A 23,929-nucleotide genomic window follows, 5' to 3' on the forward strand; every position below is an offset into this window, starting at 1 on the left:
TGACAAAAATAGTGAACAACCTTACTTTTCTTGCGCACCCCGTATACTGGAAGCAAAAACGGTCTTGGGTTAGGAACCTTTTTGGTCTCGTGCAATTTTTTTTTCACTTTCACCGTTTTTGAGTTATTTAGGAAAAACTGGTTTGGTGCAACAAATTTCAGTTAAAATTGTGGTCTGATTGAATTTGAACACGGTTTCAAGAACAGTCAGGGACAAAATCGCCTGTAAAACCCACTTGGAGTAAGGAAATGACTGTTTTAAGCAGATTTTTGGAAACCTCATTAAATTTTCTATCCAATAACATGAAAAAACAAAATTCAAAGAAATTTTTTGACCGACTTTTGCTACATGTTCCAAGCTTACAAAGAGGGTAAATACACAAAAGCTTATTGTGGGTGACTAAGGCAATGTTGCCAAAGCCGATAAGCATTTTTTTCACCTACTTTTACACTTTTGTTGTGTGTTTTAATTTCAGAGTTAACAACATTGTAAAGTGGTCATAATCGATTGAGGAGCTTTTATATAAATAATATTTGTATTCTTGTCTGCTGTTAGATATATCCATTTTTAGTATTTTTTGTTAAACCTTTACTTTGTGTGTTTCTTTGTTCTTTTATATGTTGATGCTTTTATGACTAAAAAATCTAAAATATCCCCTCAGTATTGATGTTTGTCATGCTCCAAATTCTTAAAATGTCCAGGTAGAAATAATAAGTATCCTTTTTCTTGACATAGTAGGCTACAACTGAGAAAAATACCGTAAGGACTATACAGGTATGTAAATTTCAAAAGTATACATAATATGAGAAGAGAGAACTATCTAGACAAGGATGGAAATAAACTTTGTGACGTGTCAGCATGTCAAAACGTGTAAGACATTTTGACAGTTGGTCACAAGATTTTCATTAGACTTAAGGATGAGAAAACACCGGGGGCATTCGTTTGCACCAATTTACCCCTGAATGCACCTGGGAATTCAAAATTTTGTCATTACGTTTTCATCCATCCAATCATCCAAGTATATTTTACAGAAGTGTACACCAAATAAATACCTAAACCTGAAAAGGGTCTAAATAATTCAAGACAATATTAGCCAATTTTAGGAAAAGAAGGGAATAACTTGATTAAGGCAGAAAAGAGGGTGCTTTCTGTTTGCCATTGACTACCTTAAGATGCTTTGTACATGTACTGGGTGGTCAAACAATTTCACTTAAAATCCTTCAATAATATGTACGATAAAATCTTAATATACTGTTACTGTATTATTTGTCTATCTTAATTTGTAAAAACTGAAAAAAATATAAATTATAACAGCTTCTATAACACTGATCAACGTACAGAAAGTGGATTTTGTAGGCAATTAGAATATCACTGATTTTTCGTTTGAACTTACCATTTTCGTTGCAAACTCTCACATCATCGTAGGCCCACCATCCTTTATCAGTATCCTCTGGTTTATTGAGAAATTTGGTTTGTACGAACAGATTAAACTGCTTTAACCTTATATTCTCTTGTTTCAGTTTGACTTCTATCCACTTGGAATCCTGGAAATATAACCATAAATTATTTTTTTTAATTTCTTTAATTCTTATTAGTATCTTGAAAAAAAATACTACAAACTAATATAGAAGATTTTCTTATTAAATGATTATGGGAAAGCAAGTACCAATTATTTGTTATAGAGGTTTCTCCATTTTCCCCAGTTGCAGATAGTTAAAATTTATTAAAACCTTTAAGATAAGGTTGAAGCCTTGTTTAGTGAAGTTTTAATGGTTCTATCATTGTAAAACTTCAAAATTAGAGACTGTTTTGCCTCAAAACCACCAAAGTTGAAGTAACTCAAGGAAGGCTATAAAGTTAAATTTAATTTTTTCACTTGATTCTATCACCGCAAAACCTGTCATTTAATAAAAATACTAATCATTTTCCATAAAACATCAACTGACTAACAATCAACCATAAAACGTACCGTGGGTGCCACATATTTGAGTTCTTGCTTTGTAGTACCATTCATGTAAAAGAACGTCATCTCACAGTAGCTGCACGTGGCCACCAGCATAGAAATACACAAATCTTTGTAGCTGGATTGAAATTGGGGCCCCAACCTGGAAATTTGTTCGGTGTCGGTGTACATAAAGTGATCTAAAAAGACCAAAATGTACCCAATAAATTCAACCGCTGAAAGTCGCAAAACTTACTTTCTACCACTTTCCAGAAACTCGGTTCCAAGCTTCTCATCAACAAATACGACGGTTTCAACGGTTCAGGATCTGTATAGTTGATCAAAACCCGATCGTTGTTGTTTTTGTCTGTCAGGAATACGACTCCATCGTTACTAACGCCAATTTCAAAGCTCCTCCACTCGTCCTGGGATATTATACTAGAAGCAACCTGGAAGTGGATGTTAATAAACTAGACTAAACTTGGGTATATGTGGTTACCTGAGAATGATCTAAAGGTGACAGAGTGTAGTTAAAGTTGGGTTCAAGCATAGTAAACTTAGTGAAAAATATTTCCTTCTTGTCTATGTGATAGTAGTAACAAGGGTAGTTGCCAGGATTCCATCCGAAACAGTAAAACACTTCCACAGCACCGACAGCCCGGACGGAAAATCCCACTTTATTGGCATTTTCCAGATGGAACCTTCGCTTGAATTCCCCGGTAACGTTGGATACAAGAATTGTAGGCAAATCTGCATTCAAAATTTAGTTGAAAACCTTCCTTTACTTACTGAACGTTTATAGTGTACCTTCCCAACGACTATCGTCGATAAATTCCCTAGTCTTGGAAGATGTTTCGTCAATTTTCCAGTCTCGAACTGACCACAGTATGTTACATGGGTCGTTTCTTGAAAACTGACAGTTGTAGTCGTTTGGGATCGACGGTATATATTTAGTGGCTAAAAAAAAGCACAATCTATACAGGATTTCTCAAAAATGTTTGATAAGGAAATAGTGAGTTCGTTTGTTAAAACAACCTAAAACTGTATCAATATTTATATTGGTAAGTTTCCTAAACAGTTAAATTTATGACCATTGTAAATCATTTCGTCTTTTATTTAATTATTTGTTTACAGTTACACGTTTCCTACAATTTTATATTTATTACTATTGTATCCTTAATACTGATTTATTTACGTTACATTTGTGTGGATTTAATTTTGTATGACGCTTTTTCATCAGATTGTACAAATATAAAGAATAACACGTATAATATAACTTTGTTCACAGAATCAATATATTTAATATATTTTCCAATCTTGCTGTATTCTTTTTGTTTTTTAAAAAGAGCAGTTCAGGACGAACATTTTCAGCGTTTTACAATTTACAATTGCATCAAAATACAAAATTTTGATGCAATTTCTAAAAAAAAATTAAAAATCGAATATTTCTGTAACGGTTAGAGTAGCCGAAATTTTGCAAAAATGTTGAGAATGACTTTTTGCATTAAATGAACTAGGTGACTGTTTTAATTTCTTTTTTTGAACACCCTGTAAATATTCAATGGTCTTGCTATTAGCGCGAAGTGAAAGAGCAGTTGAAGATGAACATTTCGAGTTTTTTACGGTTGCTGAAACCCCAAAAATGGCGAACATACAAAATTTTCAAAGCTTTGATGCCATTTCTGAAAAAAAGTCAAATATCTCAAAAACGGTTAGGGAAACGAAGATTTTGCACAGAACCAAAAATGTTAATAATCACTTTCTGCGTCTAATGGACTAGATTTGCACCTACTTAGAACCGGGTGAACGCGGTCACAACTGGCAGAGCGTTACTTTTCATATTTGGATTTTTTTCTTGACCATCACGTCACCAAAGACACTTCAGCTCATGCATTCTCTTTTCATGACTCGGATAAAATACGTATGAGTTTAATTCGTAGGATTTGTCACGTGATGCAGGATGCAGGATGCAGGGCAGAATACCAAAAGGGAGACCATGGAGTGACAGAAGACGCGCAGAACTTGATAGGTGTCAGAACCTGGAGGAGAGCGGCGTTGAATCGACAGTGTTGGAGGCGGAAGATAGAGGCTGGATAGGAAGATAGAGGCCAAGGCTCAATTTGGGCTGTAGCGCCATTGGAGAGAGAGACTTTTCCTAAAAAAGTTTTTGACACTGTGTATATTAATGCTATACCGGTTTGAAGCAAATGATAACCAATCTTTTTTATAATATATTTGAGAAAGTGTGGGAGTCAACAGCCTCTGGGGTTTTACGTCAACTAATAGTTATTTCCCCTTATCATTTATACACGACATATTTATACGAATTTCAGTAAAATTAAGTTACTTGCTAGAAATAACAGGTTTTCAATACTAATCAGTTGGAGTACATGTGCTTTTTAGGTTGATTTTGTAAGATTTATAATATAAAATTCAATTAAAATCAGCTAATCCAAAATTTTAAATAATTGCCATATATCCGTAACATCGAGGGGTGTGACACTAGGGTCACTCACCAAATAATTACCACATAATATCAATATTATCTATGATAATCCTCATATTAAATAATATGGGCCCAAATTTAAGACACACCCCTCAAGTAACATGATAAAATTTTAAAAAAAATTCTAGAATACACTTCTCTTATTTTTACGAAAACTTTAAGTAGGTTTATTCCATAAAACTAATAATTTCCACCCTGGATGTGTTTTCGTAAACATAGTCAGACCGTCGCCCATTAAAAAAACGTTATCAGATCAGTCAATATTTGAGTAGCACTTATAACCAGAGCTTGCACACCTGACTAATATGAGAATTTAAAGATCATAATTTTTTTCTGATACAAATATTTACACTTTCTGGCCCAGTGTGTTTTTAATTAAAAAATAAATTATGAAGACAGGTGGCTAGTCCTGTTATTTTTTATGATATACAAAAAATAAATTACAAGTTATTTCTTCAGGTGAGATGAGGTTTTTGTGATTAAACCACCCATTTTTTGGAAAAAAAATCATTCTATGACAGTGGATTTTTAGGGAAAAAACACCAATTACTAGTCAGAAAAATGTTTGTGTAAATAAATTTGAGTTACTATCTTAGAAATTATAAAAAAATGTAAAAAACACTGAAAATAATTATTAATAAACTCATAACATAAAATATATTGATGAGTTTTAGGCCTCCCTAAATATTGTCCAGACAAATCAAAAAATAAAACTTTTTAAATTCCAAGTGTTATTTTTGTGAAAAGTTGTTTGTTTAATTATTATTAGAAACCAAACTTGATATTTATTTCACAACTAGGAGAATAAAATATTAAAATAAAATTTACTAGAATTTTGTACAAAAGTTAGCTTTTCAGTATTGTTGTACTTTGCTAAATTTAACAACAAAATCATAAGACTTGGCAACATGTTTAAATCTCATCTGGGTATTGTTTGATCATATTTGTTTGGTCAGTTTAGTGGTCATGTCGATGTCAATGTGCGTCAAATGTTAAGAACAACTTTTGCTTTCTATTTCATTATTAAACTGTTATTGGAGCTCAAATTTGAGTGTTATTTAGTGCCTAATTGGTAAGAACCCTACTCTGCAACTCTATTGTACAATGAACCTGGAAACGGAAAACTGAAACCTGGTTTACTATTTTGTATATAGCACATTGTAACATATCAAAACTTTGCAACTCCAATCAATTTTATCGCCTTTAGAAAAGGAATAAAAAATACTACAAAATGAGCCAAAACTGGCCTCTCTAGCTCTTCATGTTACTGAGATATTGAATTTCAAAAAGTAGTAAAAAAAGGCCCCTAATACATTCTTTAAATTTTTTTGAAAAATGAGAAATTTTAAAGTTTTTTTTTTTAACTTATTTTACCTAATTTAAGGTCCTTTGGAGTGAATATGCCCTTTGCTGTGAATTGGAACCCTTATGGAGCAAAATAAAAAATTGCCAAAATGGCACGTTTTTGCAAAAATTGCATTTTTTTCCACTTTTGAATGATTTTAACTTTCTTGTTTGAACCCTTACAGATTTCACTAAAACTCCATTAGAAAAAGGATGAAAATACTACAAAATGAGACAAAACTTGCCTCTCTAGTTCTTCATGTTACTGAGATATTGAATTTCAAAAAGTAGTAAAAAAGGCCCCCAATACTCTTTAAATTTTTTTGAAAAATGAGAAATTTTAAAGTGCTTTTTTTTTAACTTATTTTACCTAATTTAAGGTCCTTTGGAATGAATATGCCCTTTGCTGTGCATCGGAACCCTTATGGAGCAAAATAAAAAATTGCCAAAATTGCACTTTTGACCAAAAATGTAAATTTTTTCAATTTTTGAAAGGTTTCTTATTTAAACTCCAATCAAATCGCCATTAGAAAAGGGATGAAAAATACTATAAAATGAGCCAAAACTGGCCTCTCTAGCTCTTCATGTTACTTAGATATTGAATTTCAAAAAGTAGTAAAAAAAGGCCCCCAATACATTCTTTAAATTTTTTTGAAAAATGAGATATTTTAAAGTGCTTTTTTTGTACTTATTTTACCTAATTTAAGGTCCTTTGGTATGAATATGCCCTTTGCTGTGCATTGGAACCCTTATGGAGCAAAATAAAAAATTGCCAAAATTGCACTTTTGACCAAAAATTTAAATTTTTAAAATTTTTGAAATGTTGTAACTTTCTTATTTAAACTCCAATCAAATCGCCATTAGAAAAGGAATGAAAAATACTATAAAATGAGCCAAAACTCGCTACTCACATTACCGAGATATTAAATCTTAAAAAAACTATAACAATATGTTTTGCAACATTTAATTTGGGTTTATGGTTTTAAGATGGCATTAGCAAATTAGCATTGCTAATAATTTTAATAGTTCAGTAGCGTGTTAAAAAACAACATTTAATGCGTTTGTGGAAAAAGTAAATTTTGCACTTACTTGCATTTGGAGGTGATTCTCCAACATTGGGAATAGGGTAGACCCAACCCACTGCAGAATACCTTTCCAAACCCTCCACGACACAGCTAGGTTGCACGTGGTTTCCCTCTCGTTTCAAAATGTAGGTCACAGAAACACACTGGCCGACCATAAGTTGGTGGGCAATCACCAGCAGGAGTAGCACAATCGAAGGTACCATTTTCGTCTCAATCAAAAGCGCATTCAACTATACCGAATTATTGGCATGACCGCGTACCACATTACGCGTTTGCTGTTATAAATACACTGGCTTTTGGTTTAGAATTTTGTTGAGATAAAAGATGACGGATTAAGATTTTCTTTTTCTTATCAGTAAACTTGTTGACATTGTGTGTGTGCATGTAACTGGAGAAGGAAAATGTTGCTTGGTGGTTTGTTAGACAGCTGCGCTGGCGTTTTTCAATTCCATTGTGGTTTTAGGTTGCACACTGTTTTAAACAAAATATTCTTAAATCTCGTTAACGTTCTGGCTGTTTTTGTATGTTAAACTTGACTGATGGTTTGCTGGTACGGTCAGCTGTACACTGATTAGGACACCCAGGCAATATAGAAATCAATTAAAAATAGAAACGCCAGTCCTTGACTACAATTGCTACTGAAAGCTTTAATATAAATGGGACGCGCGAATATGGATGACCGCATCCATTATTTATAGACTGCCTGCAGTGTAGTGGATGAGCCAGCCTGAAAAACAGAAACAGACAATTATTAAGATAAACACCGTACAAACTAAAGGCAGTTTATGAAGTAGATCAATTTCATATGGCTTTTTCGGTGTTGGTCAGTTTATTTAAAGCCCGGCAGCGATTATACAGCTGCACTGTTCAAGTGAAATTGGTTTACTTGATTGATTCAGGCAACTACAGGGTGGTCTAATTTTATTGTAGGATACTTGAAGGATAGAAAGTACAAAAAAATAAACGCTAAATGACATTGTCATATAAACTATGGTTGAAAAGATTTTTGGATCCCTAAGTATACAGGGTAATTCAAATTCGACCCTCACCATTGCAAGGGAGCTCAGAAACCATAAGAGATACGAGAAAATTTAAATTGGGGCAAAGTTGCGACATTCAAAGCTCAACCAAATGCTGTTATAGAAATTTCGATTTTCCAATTTTTTTTCTTTTTTTTTTTCCAAAGAAAAAGCAGCCAGCTGAAAGTTGCTTTTTTTGGCCAATCACAAACTACTCACTATACTGAGGGTAGCGCAAATTGTGTAAAATTGGGATTCTTACCCTCACGTGAGTCTCATCTTCTTGCTCAACTTAAAAAAAAAATTTACATAATTATGCTGGAATTCTCGAAAATGTGTGTCATGTCTTAGATTAGTTCTTAAGATTTTCTTTGAAATTTAGCGTATTTTCCAGTGATTTTAAAAGTTTTCTTTTTGTTGAACCAACCGCTCAACGAGGTGCTTTTGTGAAATATTCAAAGAAAAACAACGAGAATCTAGAGCTAGAGCCAACTTTGACGTCCTCTAGCGGCCAAACGCTACAACTTACATTGGTCCGGTCAACGTCACGTGATAGCCCCATTCAGTAGCTTTCTTTTGTCGTATGGTGTGACGGTACAGAATGTTTCAAATAAGCGAGTTATTGATGATTTTTTAGAAAAGTGCACGAAATTTTGACTAAAATTTGGGATTTTTGAGCCTACTATACTAAGAGCGGCCATATTAAATTTTGCTCAATAAAAGTGACCTTTTTTTAATAATTGCACACTGGGAAACACGAATATGACGTCCATTTTGGTCCATTTAGTACGGTTTTGGTACCAACTGGTACGGTTTTCGAGATGACCTTAAAATTATGTCAATTTCGACAGTTTTTAGGGCATAGCATGCTTGAAAAATTACATTTTGACAAATGACACTCCAGGTTGCCTTTCTACCATTAACTTAAGGTTATCTAGGCAGTCAAAGATAATTTTCAAAATTCAAAAATTTTCCGAAAAAATCCATGGGTACCCTGTGAAAAATGTCAGAAATTCATTTTTTTTATTTTTCAACGTCAAACGGTGCTTAAATTTTTTTTTAAAATACTCTACTTATTTTTAAATTTTGATTTTTTGTTTTTATTTATTTCTAACCTTATTTGCAAAACTGAAAAAACATTTTTATTTGCCAGTTTTTATCAGCTGTACGATGACGGTTTCGTATTTGCCGCCCGACGTTTCGTCTGTCGGTAGTCATCATCAACTTTCTTTTTTCTTATGGACGCCATATTGGATTTTTACACGACCAAATACAGCATTTTACTTTTATAAATGACAATTAATAAAAATTAATTTTGCCTTAGCTGGCTTTGAATACCGTCAAAAATGCGCTAATTTTAAAGTCAATGACAAAATGGCGGCAGTTACAGCAAAACGGACACCAGATTCATGTTGTCCATGCCAAAATTAGGTAAAATGGCCCCTTGACACGTCTAAATCCAATATGGCGGCGGTCAGTATAGTAGGCCAAGAAACCCTTCATTTGAAGAAAATGTCGGAACATTTTTTCTAAACAAACAGACATATCATATGATCATAGGTAGCTAATGAATGGAGCTATCACGTGACGTTGAGCGCGCACTGTTAAATTGCCCCGTTTGATCGCTAGAGGGCGGTATTTTGCTAAATCTCTCGAAAACGGTTTGAGTGACATTTTTACTATGTTTGCCCCTCAAAGAGACGGTTTTTTTAAATTAAATTTAACATGTTTTCGTACAACTCACCTTAAAAAATAAAAAAACAGATTTTTTGACCTTTTTATAGGCGGTACCACAAGATTTTTTTGGAAAATGTTTGATTTTTGAAAATCATATTCAACTGCCTTTATTAGTTTAGGATAATGGTATTTATGTGAGGTAAAGTGTCATTTGTCAAAATGTATTTTTTTAATTATTACTATGTATTATTTTATGATATGCCCTAAAAACTTTCAAAATTGACATAATTGTAAGGTCATCTCAAAAACCGTGCCAGTCAGAGCAAAATGAACGTTATATTCGTGTTTCCCAGTTTGCAATTAGTAAGAAAAGGTCACGTATAGTAGGCTCAAAAATTCCAAATTTAAGTAAAAATTTCGTGCACTTTTCTAAAAAATCGTCAATAACTCGCTTATTTGAAACATTCTGTACCGTCACACCATATGACAAAAGAAAGTGAATGAATGGGGCTATCACGTGACGTTGACCGAACCATGGTAAGTTGTAGCGTTTGGCCGCTAGAGGACGTCAAAGTAGATATATTTTCTCGGATATTTTTATGAATATCTCGAGATCAGTTTGAGATCAGGATGTAACATATTTACCACGTATACACCCCAATGGGAGGCAACTTTTACTAAACATGACATTTTTCTGTACAGCGCACCGTTTGACCTTGAAAAATAAAAAACTTAATTTTTGACATTTTTTACATGGTATCCCATGGATATTTCCGGAAAATTTTTGAATTTTGAAAATTATCTTTGACTGCCTAGATAGCCTTAAGTTAATGGTAGAAATGCGACCTGGAGTGTTATTTGTCAAAAGGTAATTTTTTAAGCATGCTAAGCCCTAAAAACTGTCAAAATTTACATAATTTTAGGATCATCTCGAAAACCGTGCCAGTTACAGCAAAATGGACGTCATATTCGTGTTTCCCAGTTTACAATTAGTAAAAAAAAGGTCACTTTTATGGAGCAAAATTTAATATGGCTGCTCTTAGTATAGTAGGCTCAAAAATCCCAAATTTTAGTAAAAATTTCGTGCACTTTTCTAAAAAATCCTCAATAACTCGCTTATTTGAAACATTCTGTACCGTTACACCATCTGACAAAAGAAAGTGAATGAATGGGGCTATCACGTGACGTTGACCGGACCAAGGTAAGTTGCAGCGTTTGGCCGCTAGAGGACGTCAAAGTTGGCTCTAGCTCTAGATTCTCGTTGCTTTACTTTGAATATTTCAGATTTCAGGTTTAGAGGTCTGAAATTTTTACCACAAAAGCACCTCGTTGAACGGTTGGTTCAACAAAAACAAAACTTTAAAATCACTGGAAAATACGCTAAATTTCAAAGAAAATCTTAAGAACTAATCTAACACATGTCATACATTTTCGAGAATTCCTGCATAATTATGTAAAAAATTTTATTTTTTTGTAAGTTGAGCAAGAAGATGTGACTCACGTGAGGGTAAGAATCCCAATTCTACACAATTTGCGCAACCCTCAGTATAGTGAGTAGTTTGTGATTGGCCAAAAAAAGCAGCTTTCAGCTTGCTGCATGACCAATCACAAAATACAAACAAGAACTACACTACAGAACGAAAAATGCAGCATTCTTTCATGATTTCTCTTCATTAAAACTCATTCCTATCACGAGAAAAGCACGGCACTGAACTGACACACGTGAAATTACGAAATCACTTTGCATATACAAATGATTACCACCCAACCAGTATTGGGTGGAATGCTCTTTTCGCGCATGTTGACTTTAACAATACTCAATAACAACGAAAGTAGGTTAAGCAACATTACATTCACTGTTCCGTATTTACTTCCCACACCAGACTATTTACACACTAACGATCATTTTCAGCTTTTTACTTACCTGAATGAATTTAATAGGAATTGTAACTTTACGGGTCTCAATCACCAGAAAAACACAATCAACGACCGGTTTTTTCGTGTGAAAACGACCAAAAAAGCACTGAAACGCGAGTGTTGTCAGGTCTTTACCGCCATGGCAGAGTCATGTTTAACAAAATAAACAAAACTGGTCCCTCGTCGACTGAATGACGCCATTAAAACACCAGAGGAGTGGTGATGGTATGGATGGTATTAATTATAATTTTTATCTGCATAACTAAGTATGCGGGTCAATACTTTTTTGGGCGTACAATGCATACTAAACTTCCTTTTTAGATGGATTAATCTATTCATCACTAGTAGTAATTTTAAATATTTAATCACTTATAGAAATCGCCAATCAATTTAAATGGGCAGGATGTTTTGGGGGAAATGGATAATTACGTGCCTAGGAAATTAAATTTAAAAAAATTTAAAAACTATTTTTATGCTGCAAAAACATTAAAAACCGCACTTTACAAGTTGTTGGAATATAGCCAAGTCAGCTGCTTTCTTACGTACTTTTTGAACAGAAATTTGCTATTTTATGTGAAACTAAATGATAACATGAGTGAGCTGGTTATACTATACTGGGTGTCCAGGAAAAGTTTTATGTTTTCGAGAAATAGGTTATCATTTTGAAAACTTAACCTAACCTTGGCTTTTTAAAAAACACCACCTGACCTGCTATACTGACCGCCGCCATATTGGATTTAAACCTGTCAAAAGGCAATTTTCACTAATTTTGACATGACAAACACGAATCCGGTGTTCTGATGTCACTGACCTGCAATTGAAAGGTTTCAACCCAAACCATTTTCGAGATATTTAGAAAATAGTCCGAAACGAAGAAATCAAATTTGACGTTCCCTAGCGGCCAAACGGAGCAACTTAACGATGCCCGCTCAACGTCACGTGATAGCTCCATTCATTAGCTACATTCGATCTTTTGATGTGTCTATACAGAATGTTTCACATAAGCGAGTTATTGGCGATTTTTGAAAAAAATGCACCGACATTTTTTCTGTCACCTGTCAAGGTGGCCATTTTAAATAATTTTGCCATGGAGAACACAAATCCTTTGTTCGTTTTGCTGTAATTGCTGCCATTTTGTCATTGACCTTGTTAAATTAGGACTTTTTTCAAAAAAATAAAGAATTTACAGGCAAAAGTTGACAGTATTCATCCCAAGTTTCGACAAGATCGGTTCATCAAATCCTAATAATAAAGCTAAAAGGAAACATGTAGCCAGTATCAAAATAATGTTTATTAATCAGTGCAATAGTTCCATTTCAAAATTATCTATTAATCATCTTTTTTAACCTTACAAATTATTTATGTAAAAAATCCAAATTAAAAATGTCAGATTTCAGACAAATATAGTCGAAATCAAAGCTATGGTCGTTTACGGAATTCTACAGTCAGTTTCACCAAAAATACGCACCCGAAATGTTTTACTTTTTACAGTTCACCGTACTATAGTTCGTTCCAAAATAATGTACTATCTATCCCAGGAGAAGTGGCAGTGACGACATTAATAACTGTAACGTCATATTGAAATTTACGTCAAATATCTCAGAAACTGTAATAATTTTGTAGGAGGAATATTGGGTCACGGTGTAGCTCTGAGTGTATGCAATCCAACGATACTAAAATGTACAGGGTGTCCCATTTGAAATTTCTAACTTTTACCTCTTGGAACGTCATCTGGTTAGGTTAACACCAACTTTAAGTCTAAAATCTCAAAAACTGTTACAATTTTGTAGGGACAATACTGGGTCACCGTGTAGCTCTGAGTGTGTGCAACCCAACGAAACTAAATTATACAGAGAGTCCCATTTGAGATTTCCAAAGTATCGTTTGTTTTCAGATATCTCATCAAATAAATCAACAAAAACATTCATTATTTCGTATTTTTTCGGATATTTCTGAAAGTAATCGGAATTTTTGAAATTTGAAAGCGGCATATTATTAATCTCCAAACAGCGCAATTTTTTCATTCCAACCAACTCTGTATCTTATACCTTTTTTGAGATCTCGTACGTGGCACCCTGTATATACTGCAGCTTTGGAATCAAACAGTCGCTTCTTGTGAAGATACAGGATGTGGAAAGAAAAAGGGTCATGACACTTGAAAAAATATTAACCTGTAAATACCTACATATTAAAAAAAAATTTAAATGGGCCACAGGGGCTTTATTGTATGGGAATTAAATACACTCATCAAAATGTACTAAATCAGTGCTAATTAAAAAAAAAATAATGCAAAAAAAAGGGAATCAGTTAATAAAGAAGATATTAAAAAAGTTAGAAAGGAGAGAATAAGAAAATAAGAATAAAATGTGAAAGTTTATCTTATTTTTAGGACATTACTCTTTTTAAAAACACTGAGATTTTTCAATTTTGCAAACTAAAATTTGGAATATTTTTTATACAAAAAAATGCAAGATAAAGATGAAAAATCATCCAGTATAACAACCACTTTTCAGGATATATTGAATTTTTGCCATATTAACGAAATACCGTGCAAATACTGTTAGTGGGACAATTTGAGTGTAAATTAAATTTAAAATTTTGTGTTTAGGGCTTTTTCTTTAAAGGGAACCTGATTTTCAGATAATTTTTAAAATTACAATATGGAAATATTTGTTTTATAATGCAAAGTATTGAATCTGCAATTAATGTCACCAAGGACACACCCATCCTTGGGCAAGTTCATTAACTAATAAAATTGTTACTGCGCTCTTCTTGACATTTTCACAATCGATTCACATCATGTTGCGGGGGAAATCAATGAAACTCATATAGGGGCGCATGGAAACACATTTTCCTGTCCGTTTACTCAACGCCATGTGACTGCATCAACATTCAGTTCGGTTATTAATTTTCGTTGGTTAAATGCCGAAAAAAATCAAATTTTCCGCTATTAGTGCTACTAGTAAATATCCAAAAACCTTCTATTAGTGAACATTTAATAAAGAGTGTCTTTTTAGGTGAGGATTCGAAATATCGGTTAACAGAATTGAATTTCCACGGACCGACTGTGAAAGGATGGCGATCGGAAAGAAATTGCATTTATCCGCAGGAAATCGTGTTAAAGTTAGAGAAAAAATGCGTTTTAAGCAAAATACAGATACTCGCTCATCAATTTATGATTCGTACGCCTAATGGAACTTGTTAGAGATGTTTTATTAACCAGTGGCTATTTTTAGCCTCCAGGTTGGAATTCTATTGTAGCAACGAAGACACTAAAGACATTCAAAACATTGCTTGGAACTATGTAGGTTACGTGACGCTTACTAGTAATGAATCCACCGAATTTAAAAGCAGAGAACTCAAATCAGCTAATGTGCCTCAAATTGAAAGTAGTTTTGTTAAATTACACTTATTGGAAAATCACCATAATGCACTCAATGCATATAACCAGGTAAAACCGGAATTCCCAACATTAACTGTCACATAACAGCTAATTCTATAGGTAAGCATAATTGCTATAAATGTGATTGGCAATGAGTTATTAGAACCAGTCCAAATGGAACCAAACTGCGACCCACAAATGGAAAAACTGCACGAAATTATCAACAATCCTGAGTATTTTTCACCTTTTGATGATCTAGCTTTTGAAATGTACGTAGCAGCGGATATAGCAAAAATAATCAGGGAAATGGAAATCAAAAAGTATCTAGCAGTTATCAGTAAGTGACATTTTAGGTCTGTTCGCAGAGAGCTGGTAACTGGTATAATCTCAGAAATGCAGTCATTGGCTAGAAGTCACTGTCATGTGACCATTTGAATTTTCTATTGCAAACCAGTTACGAGATTGCTTCTGCAAACAGACTTTTTTTTAAACCAATCCAGAGAGTATCATAGATAGTGTATTTAGATGAGCGTTTTGAGTATGCGAGAAAACTAAAGCACGCCATGTTAACATTGAGAACTGCCGGGGAGAAAATTGGAAAGTACGAGTTGGAGAAGAAGCACGCCATCGAGTTGGAGGATTACGAGAAAGCTCATCATAAAAAGGAGCAGTTGGAGCAGTTTAGAAACGAAATTTTCCAGGAATTGGACGTTGAAAATCTTCTAGAAGTTAATGGAGTAAGAATTTTGTTTCAGTTAGCAAAATCATTTAACACTGACAATTACCAAACTATTAAGAGAGACAGATAAAAGCCAATTTTTACAGTTTCAGTGAAATACCAATAATCGACAATTTTTAATTTTAAAAAACACAGTTGTAGACTATTTCGACAGAGACTTTTTGGATTTCAGGAACAGTAAAAAACTCAAAACATTTGTAAAGAAGTTCTCTTTATTTTTGGTTCCTAGCAAAATTTCCCTACCTTTAACCGTTTTCTAGATATTCAACTTTTTTTGGAAATTGCAAGTATCTCGGTTATTTTTTGAATCTCAGCAAATGTAAAATACTCAAAATGTTCACCATAAAATAGTCTTTATTTTTGGTCTCTAGGAAATTTGCGTTGCAAAATTTAAAAAAAAATTAAAATTCTGTTTTTTATTGTTTTTGGTATTTCAGCAATCGTAAAAACTCAAAATATTCGTCATAAAATGTTTTTCATTTTCAGTTTTTGTTTTGACTTTTCTGAGGTTTTTTTGAAAATTGCATCCTAAAGTTTGTTGAAATGTCGTATATCGGTTAGTTTTTGGGTTTGAAGCGACCAGAAAAGACTCAGAACATTTATCTATCCCAAACTGCTCTTTGTTTCGTGTCTCAGATACTAAATTTAACAGTTGTGATATTAACATGCACTTGGACGCATCTGTGACTCAAATTTACCAATTCACAATAGTTCTATGGAACAAAATTTGACAGTTGTGACGTTAAGTGGCGTAAGTATTAACGTCAAATTTGAACAAGAACAACTTACAGTACAATTCTTCAAAGAAACACATCTGTTTGGCATTTTATACTTTCCGGTCACTGGTGAGTGAGTTTTGACAGTTATGACAGCTGTCACGTGACACAAGCAAAGTATTAAAGTGTTCGGTAACGTGCCAACTGTCAAATTTGGCTCCATGGAGGTGTAAACACAACTTACAGCACAATTCCTCAAAGGAATACATCTATTTGACATTTTATACTTTCCGGTCACTGGTGAGTGTTTTTTGACAGTTATGACAGCTGTCACGCGACACAAGCAAAGTATTAAAGTGTTCGGTAACGTCACAACTGTCAAATATGGCTCCATGGAAGTGTAAACACAACTTTTCCAGCACAATTCCTCAAAGAAACACATCTATTTGACATTTTATACTTTCCGGTCACTGGTGAGTGAGTTTTGACAGTTATGACAGATGTCACGTGACACAAGCAAAGTATTAAAGTGTTCGGTAACGTCCCAACTGTCAAATATGGCTCCATGGAAGTGTAAACACAACTTTTCCAGCACAATTCCTCAAAGAAACATATATATTTGGCATTTTATACTTTCAGCACACTGGTGATGAATTTTTCGACAGTTCTGACAGCTGTCACGTGACACAAGGAAAGTACTAGTGTTGGGTAACGTCCCAACTGTCAAAAATTTGGCTCCATAGAGCTTTAAACACAACTTTCCAGTGTAATTCGTCAAATTAGCAACTATTTCTAACTTAATATTTCCAGGTCACTGGTGAACGGTTTTCGACAGTCATGACAGCTGTCACGTGACATAAAAAAGTGTTTCTAAACGTCAGGACTTTAAATTTGGCTTTATGGAGTTCTAAACCCAACTTACAGTTTATTTGCTCAAAGAAACACATCTCTATGTGACATTTTGATAATTTCGAAATTCCATTGCCTGAATTATTGCTTTTGATGTACATTTATTAACCTTTTCTTCATCATTCTCCTAAAATTCTTTAAATTTTCTTGGCATTTACTCTCAGTTTAAATTTAGACCCAACTATATAAAAGTCAAACTCTGGGGAAGGCCCCATTAACTAACAACTCACCTGATCCGATGAAATGATTTTTAGATAGTGACAAAAAATGATGAATGCATCGACAACAATCCAGACAACAAAAATCTCCTTTCACCAACTTTACTCAGAATGGACAGGAGATCAAGCTCTCCAAACCAGCTGCACGTCAGTCAACAAATGTCCCCAATGCACGTGCCAAGGCATCAGAGCCCCAAAATGGGGTCTCCATGCACAGGAAGCCCAATACTAAATCGGGGTTCGCTCAGAAGACGAAACAAATCTGCAGGAGCTATAATTAAATCCACTTATGAAATGTACGAAGAGAAACCATTGCCTGCATTAAGACAGTAAGTTGAGGTTTTCTGCCTAAAAACTGATGATGTGAAATAAAATTAGCAATAATTTTTTTTTAAAGTTGTTCAAGTTTTATTTTATTTTGCTGATCTAAAATCTAAACATAAATCTCATTTTTCTCTATTATTATTTGTTGATTTCAATGGTATTGTTTGATTATGATTATAGGTAATTGGTGATCTTTCTTCACTGAACAGTTAAATTGAGAATGAGTGTGAATGAAACTGAAACTCTTAATTTTTATTTTAATTTGCTGTATAAACCAGACATTAGTTTAAATTAATTGTTTCAGTTCACAAACCAATGAATTTCTTCGTGAATGTCACGTGGAACAAGAACACAAAACCAGCTCAAAACTAACAGAACGAGAGAGAAAGCAAGCCAGTCTACCGATATTGGTATTTGGCACTGATTTGGTAGAAAAGTTCTACTCCAAACACTACTCAGATAAGGAGGAGGGACTGCAGCGTCTCAAAGAGGAGTTGTTGTCCTACGACAATACTAAAATGCACACGCCCAATAAAACAGCCAGAGCAGCAGTTTTTCTCATGCATCGAACTTTACGCGATAAAGTTTTCACCGTTTACAATTTGGCCAATGAAGTTATCCGACTGTTTTTTGTACAGTTTGTACCGGGAAGGTATGAATATCAGGTAGTTCAATCACTGTTTGATGTTAGGATTTCTACAGGGTGTTGCCTGCGGAAGTATCCAGAAGTGTGGACAAATTATTACCGGAATTACTTACAAAATCGGGGGACACTAGTGCTAGAATTCATCATATGGCAGTGCACACTATTTTGACCATGGCGGATGTTAAAGCTGTAAGGTAACTTATTTTTCTTGTAGATTTTAGCAAAATCACATAACTTGTTAGGAACCATTGATAGTCGAATAGATAATAGTAGTTTTCCTATTCAGTGTGCAAAGTTATGTTTTCCCACACGCGAAAGCAGTTAGAGACGAACGACGCGAAGCGGAGTTCGGATAAGCTTCAAGTGCGGGAAAACTACTTTGCACACGTGTTAGGAACAATATTTTTTCTACGAATGAAATATCTATACATTTTGTTTTTAATTTTTATTGATATTAAAAACAACAACTTATAACTATTTATTGTTATTAACAACATTAATGTTAAATGTACAGTTGGTCGCGTTTTTTAAATTGATCGCAGATTGAGCAACTGAAGGTAAAATACTGGTACTTGGAAGTGCTTCACTTTCTTTAGGATTGAAGGTCAGAATTTTGTTACTTAATCCTTTTTTATAACTTGTGGATTCATCAATGTATTCTTCAGCTACCGTAGTCGATTTCCAACCCCCCAAGCGTTTTATGTCAGTGATTCCTTCTCCAGAATCGGCCAGGAACGTTGCCGATGATCGACGATAACTGTGCCCTGTGTAGAGTTCTGGATTTGGCAACTTCAAAAAAATAGCTATTTCAGAAGGCATTTTTCCAAAACTGTTTACTCCAACACTTTGCGAAAATCATTTACCCTTTCTGTAAACTAGGAAAAAACGATTGTTTGACTTTTTTGGACGTAGGCCGGTGTATCTTCTGTACAGTTGCAGGTAGGTTCCGTTATGAACTTCTTCTGATATTATAAAGTTTCTTGCTGTATGATTTTTGGAATCCCTAATTTTAACAATTATGAGGTTTCCTTTGTCTTCAATATCTGTAGTGGTTAAATTGGCTAGCTCTTCCCTTCGACATGCACCAGCAAGTCCGAATATAGTGGCAACTTTAATTAACAGGTAAATTTTATCTGGTGCGGAGTTCATAAAACTGAATATTTCTTCTTTTGTAAAAATTTTCGCCTTTTTAGGTTTAAAACCAACATTCTGCTTTTTCAGAAATGCAGTGAGCTTATAAAATTCACCGATATCGATGTCTCTTTTTATTTTTATTACATTTTTGAGCATTGAATACTTTGACCACATTGTGTTAGGTTTGAATTCTTTGCTTAAAGTAACAAAATACGCTAAAAGTACCTCTTCCTTTAAGGTTTTTATTCCCTTTTGTTCGCACCATTGGGTAAACAACTCGTACTGTTTCTCGTATTTTTCTCGCGATTTGAGAGGCAGCAATTGCAAACTAGCCATGTTGGCGGCTTTTAGAACATCTTCCGGAAGTTCATCTTCAGTGATATCCATTATTAAAATAGTTTTTTTAACTTAAATAAGTAAGAATAAACACTGTTGTAGACTTTAAGTTGCTTTGACAATGAGCTTTGGTTTCTAAGGAAACAAGCCTCATTTTCAAAGACAGAGACAAGGTGGTTTATTTACCTAAACTGTACGGAAGAATAATGTGAAAAAAGTCGTGTTTTTTATATGAAACCCCTGAATATTATTACATTTTTGAATTCTACGCAAAATTCTAAGCAGATTTTATGTATAATAGTCTATATAAAACCACTGTTGCAAGGTATAATCAGCATTTTAAAAAGTGTGCGGGAAAAAATTTTTCCCGCATAGTGTGCGGGAAAGTGCCACTTTGCACACACTTTTACGTATGCAAAGTAGCTTATTTGCAAACATTCGTAGAAAAAATCATTAACACGATAATAATTAATACACATTGACATTAGTGAAATTTTTCATTAGACAACAAATTTTTAGAGAACTTCATATTATCCCAGTGCATTTGAGTAGGCCAGTTAGTAGCAGTACTCATCCTAGATTAGCGCTGAGTAGAGCGGAAATGGTTGAACAACTAATTTTGAGTCATGGAATATCCACTGATAAACAAAGGTACTATATTTAGTGATATTCATTATAATAATTGGATTTTGCTTTACAAGACCGGAAAGATGGTGTTTTTCTGTTATATTGTTGATATATGTTTCTCAGTTGACGACTGATCCAAAAAATAATTCTAGCGGTCTAACATGTCGTACGTTATCTGAATTTGGAGCTAGCGGACTTCATCATCCAGCAGAAGCGGTCCGAAAAGTGTCTGAACGAATTCTAGTTCTAGTTTACAAAGTAAACCCTCGCATGGTACGGAAACAACTGCCTCCCGATGACGGTATAACACGACGAAACTTGTTGTATCGGCAACTGTTTCACGAATTCGATTGCATCGACATGCAGGTAATTCTTTATATACCAGCAAGCTGCAATTATTACAAGCTAGAAAATTCAGAGAAAACGCGAACTGCTCGAACGCAACCGGGTAATTGAGCCCTGCCCCAAAACACCGAATGGGGGATGTTTCAGTCCGGAGCCCAAAGAATCACGAACGAGCGAAATCAGCAAATGCGTTAGTTCTGGTAATATAGTGCACATGACCGGCAGTTTTGCAGTTCCAGAAAATGGAGTTCGTAATTATACTTTGGCGAAAAGTCAGAGCGGTGGGAATATCCAGAGCAACGGCAATCATAGACAGGATGATCGACAGAGTTCAAGTTCGGCCAGTGGAGTTTCAAGTCCTAGCAATAATTCGCAAAAAACGGATTCTGAAAGGTAAGCGTGCAAAATATTATTTCGTACTATTACATGACAATAACAGTTTAAGTCGTAGTGATAAGTAAATTATCGGTAAAGTACATATTTACTTACTTTAAATTTTGACACCGCTTTTCTCCCTGACTGGACCACAGTTTGTAGTGTTTTTTCACTTTATTGGATAGGAAATTTATAGAGGATTCTAAAAATGTGCTTAAAACTGTAATTTTCTCACTCCAAGTAAGTTTTACGGGCGATTTTGTCCCTGACTGTTCTTTCAAAGTGTGTTTCTGGCAGTTCAAACTTTGACACCGCTTTTCTCCCTGACTGTACCAGAGTTTGTAGTGTTTTTTCACTTTATTGGATAGGAAATGTATAGAGGATTCCAAAAATGTGCTTAAAACTGTAATTTTCTCACTCCAAGTAAGTTTTACGGGCGATTTTGTCCCTGATTGTTCTTTCAAAGTATGTTTCTGGCAGTTCAAACTTTGACACCGCTTTTCTCCCTGAATGTACCAAAGTTTGTAGTGTTTTTCACGTTATTGGATAGGAAATTTATAGAGGATTCCAAAAATGTGCTTAAAACTGTAATTTTCTCAGTCCAAGTAAGTTTTACGGGCAATTTTGTCCCTGACTGTTCTTTCAAAGTGTGTTTCTGGCAGTTCAAATTTTGACACCGCTTTTTTCCCTGAATGTACCAAAGTTTGTAGTGTTTTTCACGTTATTGGATAGGAAATTTATAGAGGATTCCAAAAATGTGCTTAAAACTGTAATTTTCTCACTCCAAGTAAGTTTTACGGGCGATTTTGTCCCTGACTGTTCTTTCAAAGTGTGTTTCTGGCAGTTCAAACTTTGACACCGCTTTTCTCCCTGAATGTACCAGAGTTTGTAGTGTTTTTTTACGTTATTGGATAGGAAATTTAATGAGAATTCCAAAAATGTGCTTAAAACTGTAATTTTCTCACTCCAAGTAAGTTTTACGGGCGATTTTGTCCCTGACTGTTCTATCAAAGTGTGTTTCTGACAGTTCAAACTTTGACACCGCTTTTCTCCCTGACTGTACCAGAGTTTGTAGTGTTTTTTCACGTTATTGGATAGGAAATTTATAGAGGATTCCAAAAATGTGCTTAAAACTGTAATTTTCTCAGTCCAAGTAAGTTTTACGGGCAATTTTGTCCCTGACTGTTCTTTCAAAGTGTGTTTCTGGCAGTTCAAATTTTGACACCGCTTTTTTCCCTGAATGTACCAAAGTTTGTAGTGTTTTTCACGTTATTGGATAGGAAATTTATAGAGGATTCCAAAAATGTGCTTAAAACTGTAATTTTCTCACTCCAAGTAAGTTTTACGGGCGATTTTGTCCCTGACTGTTCTTTCAAAGTGTGTTTCTGGCAGTTCAAACTTTGACACCGCTTTTCTCCCTGAATGTACCAGAGTTTGTAGTGTTTTTTTACGTTATTGGATAGGAAATTTAATGAGAATTCCAAAAATGTGCTTAAAACTGTAATTTTCTCACTCCAAGTAAGTTTTACGGGCGATTTTGTCCCTGACTGTTCTATCAAAGTGTGTTTCTGACAGTTCAAACTTTGACACCGCTTTTCTCCCTGACTGTACCAGAGTTTGTAGTGTTTTTTCACGTTATTGGATAGGAAATTTATAGAGGATTCCAAAAATGTGCTTAAAACTGTAATTTTCTCAGTCCAAGTAAGTTTTACGGGCAATTTTGTCCCTGACTGTTCTTTCAAAGTGTGTTTCTGGCAGTTCAAATTTTGACACCGCTTTTTTCCCTGAATGTACCAAAGTTTGTAGTGTTTTTCACGTTATTGGATAGGAAATTTATAGAGGATTCCAAAAATGTGCTTAAAACTGTAATTTTCTCACTCCAAGTAAGTTTTACGGGCGATTTTGTCCCTGACTGTTCTTTCAAAGTGTGTTTCTGGCAGTTCAAACCTTGACACCGCGTTTCTCCCTGAATGTACCAGAGTTTGTAGTGTTTTTTCACGTTATTGGATAGGAACTTTATAGAGGATTCCAAAAATGTGCTTAAAACTGTAATTTTCTCACTCCAAGTAAGTTTTACGGGCGATTTTGTCCCTGACTGTTCTTTCAAAGTGTGTTTCTGGCAGTTCAGACTTCGACACAGCTTTTCTCCCTGAATGTACCAGAGTTTGTAGTGTTTTTTCACGTTATTGGATAGGAAATTTATAGAGGATTCCAAAAATGTGCTTAAAACTGTAATTTTCTCACTCCAAGTAAGTTTTACGGGCGATTTTGTCCCTGACTGTTCTTTCAAAGTGTGTTTCTAGCAGTTCAAACTTTGACACAGCTTTTCTCCCTGAATGTACCAGAGTTTGTAGTGTTTTTTCACTTTATTGGATAGGAAATTTATAGAGGATTCCAAAAATTTGTTTAAAACTGTAATTTTCTCACTCCAAGTAAGTTTTTCGGGCGATTTTGTCCCTGACTGTTATTTCAAAGTGCGTTTCTGGCAGTTCAAACTTTGACACAGCTTTTCTCCCTGAATGTACCAGAGTTTGTAGTATTTTTTCACTTTATTGGATAGGAAATTTATAGAGGATTCCAAAAATATGCTTAAAACTGTCATCTTCTTACTGTTAAGTAGGTCACGTGACTGCCTACCTAAATTATCCTCTAAAATCAAATTTGTCTAGAATCTGCAAGAATTAAAGT

The 23,929-nt window shown here is 34.4% G+C and overlaps 2 protein-coding genes across 7 annotated transcripts in view; one reads left to right on the forward strand and one right to left on the reverse strand.

The window, feature by feature from the left end:
• LOC145724656 (uncharacterized) overlaps positions 1–11,640 on the reverse strand; it is a 21,597-nt gene extending 9,957 nt beyond the window's left edge. For 3 of the 4 annotated variants that reach the window (XR_014177058.1, XM_081973015.1, XM_081973013.1), the window contains exons 1-7: positions 11,498–11,640; positions 6,882–7,604; positions 2,750–2,899; positions 2,442–2,692; positions 2,199–2,391; positions 1,970–2,142; positions 1,394–1,544 (exon numbers count right to left, since the gene is read on the reverse strand). Coding sequence is in view for 3 of the 4 variants with exons in the window: in XM_081973015.1 (XP_081829141.1) it covers positions 1,394–1,544; positions 1,970–2,142; positions 2,199–2,391; positions 2,442–2,692; positions 2,750–2,899; positions 6,882–7,080 (1,117 nt within the window). In the remaining variant the exon portion in view is untranslated. Of the gene's footprint in view, positions 1–1,393; positions 1,545–1,969; positions 2,143–2,198; positions 2,392–2,441; positions 2,693–2,749; positions 2,900–6,881; positions 7,605–11,424; positions 11,445–11,497 lie in introns of those variants that run through there. The other variant, XM_081973014.1, reaches the window with a different exon arrangement.
• Positions 11,576–23,929, forward strand: part of LOC145724657 (centrosomal protein of 104 kDa) — a 14,104-nt gene continuing 1,750 nt past the window's right edge. The window contains exons 1-11 of one of the 3 annotated variants that reach the window (XM_081973017.1): positions 11,576–11,715; positions 14,508–14,672; positions 14,727–14,941; positions 14,993–15,209; positions 15,398–15,609; positions 17,491–17,783; positions 18,083–18,430; positions 18,481–18,618; positions 20,399–20,545; positions 20,674–20,887; positions 20,940–21,259. In XM_081973017.1, coding sequence (XP_081829143.1) covers positions 11,682–11,715; positions 14,508–14,672; positions 14,727–14,941; positions 14,993–15,209; positions 15,398–15,609; positions 17,491–17,783; positions 18,083–18,430; positions 18,481–18,618; positions 20,399–20,545; positions 20,674–20,887; positions 20,940–21,259 — 2,303 coding nt within the window. In that variant the 5' untranslated portion in view covers positions 11,576–11,681. Of the gene's footprint in view, positions 11,716–14,157; positions 14,453–14,507; positions 14,673–14,726; positions 14,942–14,992; positions 15,210–15,397; positions 15,610–17,490; positions 17,784–18,082; positions 18,431–18,480; positions 18,619–20,398; positions 20,546–20,673; positions 20,888–20,939; positions 21,260–23,929 lie in introns of those variants that run through there. The other 2 variants (XM_081973016.1, XM_081973018.1) reach the window with 2 other exon arrangements.

This window comes from Ips typographus, linkage group LG2 (assembly GCF_016097725.1).
Source record: "Ips typographus isolate SLU linkage group LG2, UJ_Ityp_2.0, whole genome shotgun sequence".
In the NCBI taxonomy this organism is placed as follows: Eukaryota; Metazoa; Arthropoda; class Insecta; order Coleoptera; family Curculionidae; genus Ips; species Ips typographus.